Source organism: Ascidia mentula, chromosome 7 (assembly GCF_947561715.1).
Source record: "Ascidia mentula chromosome 7, kaAscMent1.1, whole genome shotgun sequence".
NCBI classification, from domain to species: domain Eukaryota; kingdom Metazoa; phylum Chordata; class Ascidiacea; order Phlebobranchia; family Ascidiidae; genus Ascidia; species Ascidia mentula.
The window spans coordinates 6,206,037-6,216,041 of NC_138572.1; the positions used below are offsets into that span (position 1 = coordinate 6,206,037).

At 36.6% G+C, this 10,005-nt stretch overlaps 4 protein-coding genes across 4 annotated transcripts; 3 read left to right on the forward strand and 1 right to left on the reverse strand.

The window, feature by feature from the left end:
• Nucleotides 1-506: 506 nt before the first annotated feature.
• On the forward strand, nt 507-899 carry LOC145909399 (complex III assembly factor LYRM7-like). The gene has a single exon (XM_082996790.1). It carries the CDS (start codon nt 507-509, stop codon nt 897-899), a length of 393 nt encoding a protein of 130 aa, XP_082852916.1.
• Nucleotides 777-1,692, forward strand: LOC145909171 (cyclin-dependent kinase 2-interacting protein-like). Its single transcript, XM_082996496.1, has one exon. The coding sequence runs from the start codon at nt 929-931 to the stop codon at nt 1,553-1,555; it is 627 nt and encodes a 208-aa protein (XP_082852622.1). The 5' UTR covers nt 777-928; the 3' UTR covers nt 1,556-1,692.
• LOC145909170 (uncharacterized) lies at nt 1,588-4,293 on the forward strand. Its single transcript, XM_082996495.1, has 7 exons — nt 1,588-1,921; nt 2,246-2,450; nt 2,636-2,739; nt 3,093-3,266; nt 3,393-3,445; nt 3,642-3,870; nt 4,123-4,293. Exons 1-7 carry the CDS (start codon nt 1,736-1,738, stop codon nt 4,273-4,275), a joined length of 1,104 nt encoding a protein of 367 aa, XP_082852621.1. The 5' UTR covers nt 1,588-1,735; the 3' UTR covers nt 4,276-4,293.
• A 1,676-nt stretch (nt 4,294-5,969) lies between these two features.
• LOC145909169 (single-strand selective monofunctional uracil DNA glycosylase-like) lies at nt 5,970-9,600 on the reverse strand. The gene is made up of 9 exons (XM_082996494.1): nt 9,291-9,600; nt 8,693-8,899; nt 8,012-8,221; nt 7,557-7,709; nt 7,383-7,495; nt 6,957-7,078; nt 6,755-6,893; nt 6,457-6,547; nt 5,970-6,106 (listed from the first exon to the last, which is right to left on the reverse strand). The coding sequence occupies exons 1-9, from the start codon at nt 9,522-9,524 to the stop codon at nt 6,026-6,028; spliced, it is 1,350 nt and encodes a 449-aa protein (XP_082852620.1). The 5' UTR covers nt 9,525-9,600; the 3' UTR covers nt 5,970-6,025.
• Nucleotides 9,601-10,005: the final 405 nt, after the last annotated feature.

Here is a 10,005-nt window from a genome sequence, read left to right on the forward strand (position 1 = left end):
TATATCGGCTTTCGTATTCTATTCAGCACATCACGAAAGACCTTCAAGAAGAATGTTAGGGGACGTAATTTAATTTAGGAAAAGAATTAGTTAAATACACGAAAAGGGAAAGCCAAAGTTAAAGTTCATAGCACTGATGATGAGCGTTTGCTTAGTAATGATCAGCATACTAGGTTTGGGTTTCCTACTTTCACAAAAATATCGTACATGTTCTTAAATAAACTGGCAGTTCTTGCCTAAAACTCGGTAGCAGGAACCCTTTAATGTTTTGCTTTGAGAATTGCTGCACTAAACAATAAAAATTCATAGTGTCTAGTGTAAAAAATGTATAACAATAATAACAAAAAAACATCGCTAAAGATAAAAAAAATATTATTGATAATCTTGGTTGCGCTTTAGGGAATATTTCTGAAAATACCCGCCGAGCGACCCTTGCTTTAAGATTACCTTTGCTCAGTTTAATTTCGATTTATTGAATCGCTAGCGTGTTAATTTGAACCTTTTTCATGTCGGGAAGAGAAAATCTGAGGCGACTTGTGCTAGCTGCGTTTAAGGATTTGCACCAAGCTAGACTACAAACTTTTCGCGGAGACGAAAAAGCTTTAAAAGCCGGGCGAGACGAAATCAACCAACACTTTCGGAATAACAAGGACGTTACAGACCCCAAGGTCATCGAAGAGCTGATCACGGTGGCTAAGGATTCTGCTTCGATCCTACGTAAACACGTTGTGCAGATTGAACAAGTTGGCGATAAGGAATACCGGGCTAATATAACGAAAGATACGTACAAGTTTGACAACGTAGAGTACAGAGACGTTGCCGAATCGGAATTACTCGGCAACAAACGCAAGAAAACGAAAAGGTGCGCGGACGCAGGAGAAGACAAGAAAACTGACTGATTTTTTATGTTGTTTTTTACCGTTTTGCCATGAAACAGAAAAGAAAGTCGCTTGGTAACTCCCAGCAAGGTCAATTGACAGGATTGCCAAGACAGCTCAAAGACAATGCTGCAGATGTCCATAACTTGGTCACCAAATGGGACAAATTGAATTCCACAGGATTCACAGCAGTGACAAATGTTTGTGACATAAAGTTGACTCTCATTGCAAAGGCTGATAGCAATGAAAATGAGCCTCAATACTCTGTTGAACTTGAGAGTGCTTGTAATCAACTGTCTGAAGTCCTCAAACAATTGACATCTGTATATGATAAGCTAATTAATGTTGCCTCCAAGTTTGAAAAACTAGCAAAGCTACAAGGAATTTCACCAGAAGCCAATAAACCCTTTGTTTCATGGCAACCAAATGACTTTGCATTACATGGAAGGGAAATTGTGAATATGATCGGCAGAGAACTTTTGGTGAAAAGGTGCATAGTTGAAAATGTGGCTCATATCGACCACTGGGTGGCTGCCAATGACCTTGAGCAGCATAACAAACAATGCCGAGACATTCTGATGTTTTATTCATCCTGTTGGCTGCACCAACCCTATATCAATGAGAACAAGCAACATGTTCTTATTCAAGAAATGCTTATGGAGAGTGGGCACACATAAAAAATACATAGAACAAGGGTAAACTTTTTCTGTTACGTTATCTTGGTAAATGCTGTAAAAAAGCTTTTTAACATGTTTTCCTTGTGCTGGTTGAGACATTTAAACTGTGTTGGAAAGTTGATCATCCTTTCACCAAAATTGTTTATTTAATTGTTTCAACTATTTTAAGGTACATGTAAAATGTTGTTAAGCCTAGATGTGCAGACTGTTTGGTGTGCACACTCATCTGTTCCGTTCAATGTCATTGCATATGGAAAGTTGTTTAAGGAAAGTGTTGATTCTGTAGTTACAGCAGGTGAGGATGGAATTGTAAGAATATTTGCCGCACCTGAGAAATCGTCAAACCAGAAAACCACAACTCTACAGGTATGTGCTTTGATACAAAAGCGTTATGTTTTGTTTAAATGTCGATGAGAGGCAACTCACCAAAATTGAACAGCTTTTTGATGTTTGCAAAATGAAATACAAATATACTATCTTGGATCACATCTTTACATGCAATATACAGTAAAATCTGGAAGCAAAGTTGCTCAGTGCCCATGCCGATTCACTTCATTTATTGGTTGTCCACGTACACTGTAGTACTGTCAGACTAATTATAATGTTTTGATTAGATTTCATTTTCTTGCCAAGCTTAAATGCTTAAAAAGTGGTTCAAATTTCCTACTGAAACAGTTAACCCATTTTTAGTTAAAGAGATCACTTGAAGCCAAATGTGGTCCTGCCCTTCACATATTGCTCAAGGACATAACAAGGTTATCACCATGTGATATGCTGGTTGCCGACACACGAGGGTCTGTCGTCTTGTTCTGCGACGGCCAAATTCTCAACCGCAAAGGCTCTGTGAGTGGTAAATCTGCTCAAATCACTGCAATTGAAATACAGGAAACAGCAAGTGAGTATTCAATCTGAGTGTTTACAGGATTCTTGTAAAGCTACATGTCAAAAAATATCCATATTATACTGTATCATTAAACTTAAATCACATATTATGTTGTTAAATATTCAAAATGTAAATTTGAAAAGTCGTTCTTTTGTTTTTATTGAAGGATCTTGCTTTAAATGTTGCTTTATGTTTAGTGGGCCATGTTAATGTGATAATTGGTCGAGATGATGGAGAGGTTCTCTGCTTCAACACTTTCTCACAACTGTGGAGAATTCGCTTGAGTGATTGTGTGAGAGAGGTGATAACAGTGTTTAATGTCTGTTCAAGTATATGTAGTGATTGACGAACACATATGCAGTAGACCAGTGATTCCCAACCTTTTTTTGGTTGCGTACCACTTGGAGGTAAAACAATTTTGACGCGTACCACTTGGTTAAGTGGTACAAAGTAACCTTGGGGATAAAGTAATGAATATTTTAAGATGTACGCGTATCACCAGATGGGAAACAATGCAGTGGACCATTTTATGCTTCTCATAAGGGGTTGTTTAATTTGTGTGTTCTAAATGATATTTGATACAGGACTTAAATGTGTTTTCAAGAATTCACCATTTTTGCACTTGCAAATTGTGTCATAAACGTTTGTTATTAGAAGTCGCAAAGTTGTCCTTCAGTCACCTGTATCCTTGCAACTTCAATTGTCACCCAGTCATCACGTGGAATTACAGCAGATTACATTCTTGTTGCTGACACTCAGGGCTATGTTTATGTAATTGTAGGTGAGAAAGTAATGGATGTCATCAATGTTCCGTCTGCAGTTAAGACTGTAAGTTCATATTCTAACAGGAAAATTAGTTTTAAAGTTCCCAAAGGTGTTAATTTATAAATGCAATTTGCAAACACAATACGCAAGTGTACCAAACCTTGTCACATATGTTAAACTTCTTCACAGATGACTGCTGGGCAATTTCTTCAAATGGAAGACTCAAATCCAAGCAACCAAAGGTAACAACACAAAGGTGACCTACATTTATAGACAGAAAATCTGCAGCTATAAATCCAGGACTATATCTGTTGCCAACATAATTTTTTTCCGAACTGCAACAAACTACTGGAAGTTTTAACACTTTGCGACACAGCAGCAACTCCACCAAATATTGCTACAAGCTATCAAATTATTTTCTTGTCATTTTGTGTTCAGGTTAACGCAAATAGCCCTTGGCTGTGAAAACGGCACAATTTGGCTGTGTGTCGACTTCACCATTGACAAAACTTCGCCTTATGCTGAAATTGGATATCCAATCAGTGAATTGAGGCCTGTGCCGGCCAAGGGCAACTTTGTTCAAGGCATCAATAGTGTTGATGGCATTGTAGATCTCCTCATATGCGCTGGACACTTTCCTTCGCTACTTGTGTTGCAACATGGCAAGGTAACACGTTAGGGATTAGTTTTTGTGAAGACAAAACTATTACGAACAAACAGACTGGCCCGAATTGCAGTAAACCCAGACAAAGACGTTTTTGCAACTCATGCCATCAACAGTTCAATAAATTGATCGACATCTTTAATACATAAAACATGTCGACGTTTTCTGTAATATGATGGGCCAGCCTGTTTGTTTTCATAGTTGTGAGCAAATCCTTGAATTAAGTTCCTGTTGAACTCATAAACCTCCCTTTAGGTTCTTCATACACTAGATCTCCCAAGTTGGCCTGTTACAATATGTAGTCTGACTGACTACATGCCCAGAAAAGAAGCAGAGAAAAGTGATTCACGTTCGAACTTACTTATTGGCTGTCGTGATTCCACCATTCATCTGGTCTCCATCACATAATGTGATTAGTCACATGGTGCAATGCTGAATGAAATTCCAAACCGTTGGATGTACAGTGACACATTTTATTGTTTGAAAACTCGAAACGAATTTCGTGTCAAACTCACGAATGGCGTTGCTAACCAAATGACAACAGTGCAACACAAATGTTGAAAGATAAAGTGCTCCTCCGAGTGGAAAATAAGACTACATGTACCACTAAAATTATTATGTAATAAATGTAGAGTTTGTAATGAACAGTGGTTATCCAATAAAAGAGGTTACAGATCGAGTTTGTGTAGGTAGTGCTATTAGTTGCCTAAAGCTTATATTATTCAATGTAAACTAGAATGTAAAATCCTGATAACACATTTTTTAATGGCGCACATTCAGTAACAATTTTTTTTGAAAAATATTTTTATGTACCACAAAGTGATACACAACACATAAACAGCGAAACTTTCATGTCAGTTTCTATGTACCATATTGGTTAAAAATAACAATGTAATTAACAAAATTATCCAACTATCTAAAAAAGAGTCGTGTATTACTAAGCAGGCAATGAGGTATTTTGAGCCAAAACTTTTAAATACAAGTTTTGACAGTTCCTAAAGGCTAATACAAACGAAATGGAACCTGGTAGAGAAATGTGGCCATGCCACTGAATTACTTCATCTTCGGCCACAGTTTTATGCACTTGAACAGAGATGGCAATTTTTACATTTAGAAGCTACCCCACTATGTGAAAAACTATGCATTGGAATGACCAAAAAATTTGATAAGGCAAAATAAAAACATTCACAAAATGAGTGTTACAACAAGAAACAACAAGTCGAGACACGATAGATAAATGTGGGCGAGATATGGTATGTATGGCACTTTGAAACACACTTTAATAAACTCAACATCACTGTACTGCACATGTAACAATTCTTAAAAAAAATCGAGTCTGTTGAAGTTGAAAAAGTTACAACTAAATTTTCATGTAAGTAACTTCATGCAGAAAGGAAAGGGTTTTTCTTGGATGAGAAAGCAAGGCAAAATAATAACATTCCCTGGAGGAGTACTGGCATGAAAAGTAAATTATTACCTGAGAAGTCACCAATAGTAGCTACAGAATGTGCCTTTGCTTTCCCAAAATCCAGCATACAACCACTTTGGAATTTAACATTAAAGTTATTGTCATATAAGGAGCTAAAATTGCAGGTCCACTTTTCCGGCAGATTAGATTTTAAAGTTTGCCTGAAGAGTTATTGCAGGGAAACATATGATTTTAATAATGTTCACATCAAGGCTATACCGGCTCTATAAAGCACCATGGATTCAGCACACTGAGCAAAAAGTTGACATCAATGGCAAGGTACAACAGCAAAAAGTTTTGAGGCATGGTTCACAACACAGAGAAAAAACGTAGGAACATTGAGGAAATGTACACGATTATATGACAGAGTAATCAGAACCTTCATATTAAACTGTGCAAGATGGCAAACATTCAAGTGTTAAAGCTGTTGCACCTTGTTAGAATATTTGTAACGCAGGAACTTTTTCGCCTCCAGTGACATAATGAAAACAGTATGTGGAGTAGATATGAAACTTTTTTGAAAACATAAGATTGTGAAATTTTAAAAGAGTTGACTACGAACAATGAAGACTCGAGAGAACATTGTTGGAACTTTTGTGATGCTTTACTGTCGTTAAATGAAGTGAAATGACTCTAGTTGTAGCACAATTGTGCTGCAGACAAGAAGAAACAAACATGTTTTGATGCTCATCACCCAGTTCCCATGATGAACTGTAAAACCCCACTTTCTCGAAGTTGCCTGGTAACCACTTCCTCCCATCCACTGTTGGCCTGGTTGGTGGAAAAAATTCAACTAGTAATATCATTTGCGTACAATATCTCCTGTTGTTGGAAACTCTTGTTATGTGCCCTGTTTATAATCATGGCAAGGCCACATTGCATACTGAAGAGAATAATAAAGCTTTTTATGCATGTAATTTCAAATATTAAGAGTAACAATTTTACTGTCATTTCCCAATTGAATTCGTGGCAAAACCTTTGTTTCACTTTTCTTTTCAATGCAGGTCATACAAAGAATATATCACTTTGGCAATGAATTTACTTTCGTTTCGTAATTAGTTCACTACTGAATAATCACACATTTATTAAAATAAAATAGAGGACAAAATAGTCTGCATTACCTGCGGTGAAGCTGGTGATGGATGAAGAATTCTCTCGACACGAATGCTTGCTGATGATTCATCACCCGTTGAACGGAGCACATGAGTTGCCCTGATGTCAATGTAAATCAATAATATGTCAGTTCTTTTTACAGCAGAGCCTTTAACGATAATTTTTGATAAAAATGGATTTTTTTCACTGATATGCAACTGGAACTTTGCCAAATTATCTAATGCTCATGCAGGTGGTTTAGTACTGTTGTTTTTTTTGGATTTTGCTTAACTTTAAACCAAAAAAATCTTGGTTTTCAATACAAACCTGTCGGATGCATATTTTCCAACAGCAACAATAACTTGAACGCGCAGAACACGAATGCATTCTAACAAAGCATTGTCACAAACTTCCTCTAAAGTTCTTCTGTCAGAGGCTGGAAGAGCTGCAGGTATCACATTTTTGCCTGCAAGAAATCCATTACTTATTCATCACTGATTGTATCTGCTGCAGAACATTCGACACTAACCGGTCTTGGTAATGAATACCAAGGGGCAGTAATTGTGAACAAAACAATTCTGGAAAAACTGCTCCGGCGATCCACATATTTTAGCAATAAATCCCCAAAATCTTGCACCACTTACTTCACTCCTAAACAACATGGAGTAAAGGTGATATGGTTCTAAGCCCAACAAGTTGGTAACTGTACCTACGAAGCTTGACACAAAACAAATTGAAAGTTCAAGATTAATATTGCAAAGAAATGCAGTAATAGTTCTAGTTTTACAGGTGGTAACATTCAGTGGCTTGTGACAAATTTTGTGTAACATAGTCCCTCATTTACTGTAATAAAATTTTAAAGTGCAATAGAAATATTGTAAAGACTGAATTACTGTACATGTATTTTTTGCTTCCTGATTGGTCAAGAAACAAAATTGAGTTGTTGTTTACTCACCTAGTGCACTCCAGACCGTATATTGGACGTTTTGGATGTTCTGGCTCTGGTGAGTTTACTTGCCCACTCACTTTTAACCATTCGCGCACATATCGTGTGTCACCAAAAGGCACCTGTTTTTCAGCATGGATTTTTACTAACACAACCTTTCATTGACATAAAAGTGTTACCTACCCCATTTTGTGCCATTCCGAAAGGTCCAGGATTCATTCCAAGGAACAGAACAGTTTTGGTCCCACAATATTTGCTGATATAGTGAGCGTGTGGATCTGATGCATACTCAAGAGGGTTGTATACATAAGACACTCGTTCGCAGAATGTCATCATCTGCAAAGGATGTATTTATAAACAAGACACACAGGTCACGACTACTAATACACAGCAAGCCAAACTTTTAACATTGGACAAAACAGGCATGGTATGAACAAAGGTTTCAGATGGTTAAGCACTTTTTTAGAAAAATAAACTTGGCTTCTGTTTGTCGTCTACATTTTCTGGCAAAAATTGGTCAACTTGTTCAATATTGGCCACATTTATGCTGTTAAGAGTAGAAAATTTAAGTGCATGCTTGGTAAACGTAATTTAGTTAAGAGTAACTTAATGATTTGACAGAAAAATCTGATGAATACCTTTAATTTTGCACACAACTTGGCTTCTATCCATAAAAATGCTAAAACAAGTTGTGAATTAAAGTTTGCTTCACTGTACTCTGCTGATATGACTTGTTCTTGGTTTGCATCCAACTCCTGGTGTTGGCTGATAATCGCCGTTTCCTGGCTTGAATAAGATGACACACTGTCGTTGCTCGGAATCATCTGATCGATGGGGTCAGGTTTTATCTAAGAAATGGAAAAGTTTAAATAGAAAAGCCAAAGGGAATTACTAAATGTCTTCTTTAACAGAATTTTTTTTACCTGTTTTTTTACCATTTTTTTTTGATTTGTTTTATGAACATTAGTAACTTATCACTTTATTGTGATGTGGGCAAAATTGAGTAAAAGAAAAATAAATGTCACCAAACAGAGTCCATCCAAAAAGGTACATATATGTGGTTGCTGATTTTACACATTCATATTTAAGCAATAACATGTACTTCACTTTAAAAATTAAAATATTAAATTCAGTATTAATGCATTTTTAAAGTTGCTGACAGTAGCTTATGCATCAAATGTGAAACAAACCTCCAAATATGGAAAGCTTTTAGGCACATGAAAACGGTTAAAAAATCAATGAATGGACGGCTTGGACACCAGATGTGGACAAACCTAATTAAACATTCATGAATATTCTAATGCCGCGGGGAAACGTACTGCCATAGTGTCTTGGGCCAGCATGGAGATTCCATGTTCGTTGTTGGTCATATATGATCGTACATTGTTTTGCGCTGCAGCCAACATGTCAAAGTTGGCGGCTGTCGCAGCTATTTGTTGATGCCCAACTGCCATGTTTTGATTTGACATGTTGCTGTTGTTGTACAGTATGTGGTTGGAGGGATCGGGCATGACAACACATTGTGCCTAAATACAATATATACTTATTTATGAGACAATCCACCGTACAGTTTCACAAAAGTACAATTTTTGTACCGGTTGAACCAGACTAAACATACAAATGCAACAAAAAACAAGTTTAAGTCTTTTTATACAAATATTTTTAACTATGTTGCCAATTCACTTGATATTTTTTTCATAATTTAACAAGAAAACAATATATATATTATAATCAGGTTTTATATCTCAAATCAGGAAACAGTGACCCTGTCTCCAGTTTACATCCATTTTACAGCTGGGCTATAATGTTTATTCTATGTATATATTCATATCAAATATTACACTGAAGAATCAAGCACACTGCACAGCTTTCATTCTTCCACATTAGATTTTAGCTAAAAGGTAAATAAATATACACCTGTCTTTCCTTCCACCGATGTTCATCGAAGTATTCTTGTGCAGCAAGAACAGCTTGTTTGCCAACTGCAGCAGCAGTAGCGGGGTTAACTCCGCTAGCGGCAGCTGCCTGGGCAAGATGAGAAAATGATGTAAAGTCAAAACCTCCTGTGCCAGCAACTGGAGAAATGCCGCAATCAACTTGTTGCTGTTGTTGTCTTTGCTTGAGCAGCGCTTCATGGAAGTATGCATCCATTCTGGCAAAAGTTGATTCCAGGTTTTGGCTCAAGGCAGTTGCCACAGATGGGTGCAGTAGCTGCTTTTAATTCTAATGCATGCTAAAATGAAAATTAACAACAATGAAATTTTTTTTTTCAGACAATAAACACATCCTCGTTTGCAAACTACAACAAAACGGCTGCAAGATTGGAAAAAAATGTTGTGCTTACTGATGTGAAGTTTTTTTGGTAATTCACACAAAACAAATTAACAACCAATCCATGCAATAATGTGTGAAAAACAATTGTCGGTGCCACAAAAAACTCCAATCATGTAGGCCTACTGAAAAATCAGAAATGCTGCTAAACAATTGAGTGAATTTTGCAATATTGTAAGGCCACAGCAATGTGTTAGACAATTAAAATTTCAAAAAAAATTATTAATTTTAAACAAACAATCATTTAAATAACTATCATCCAGTCTGCAGAATATGGCAGTTCTCGACAAGATCTCAGGCG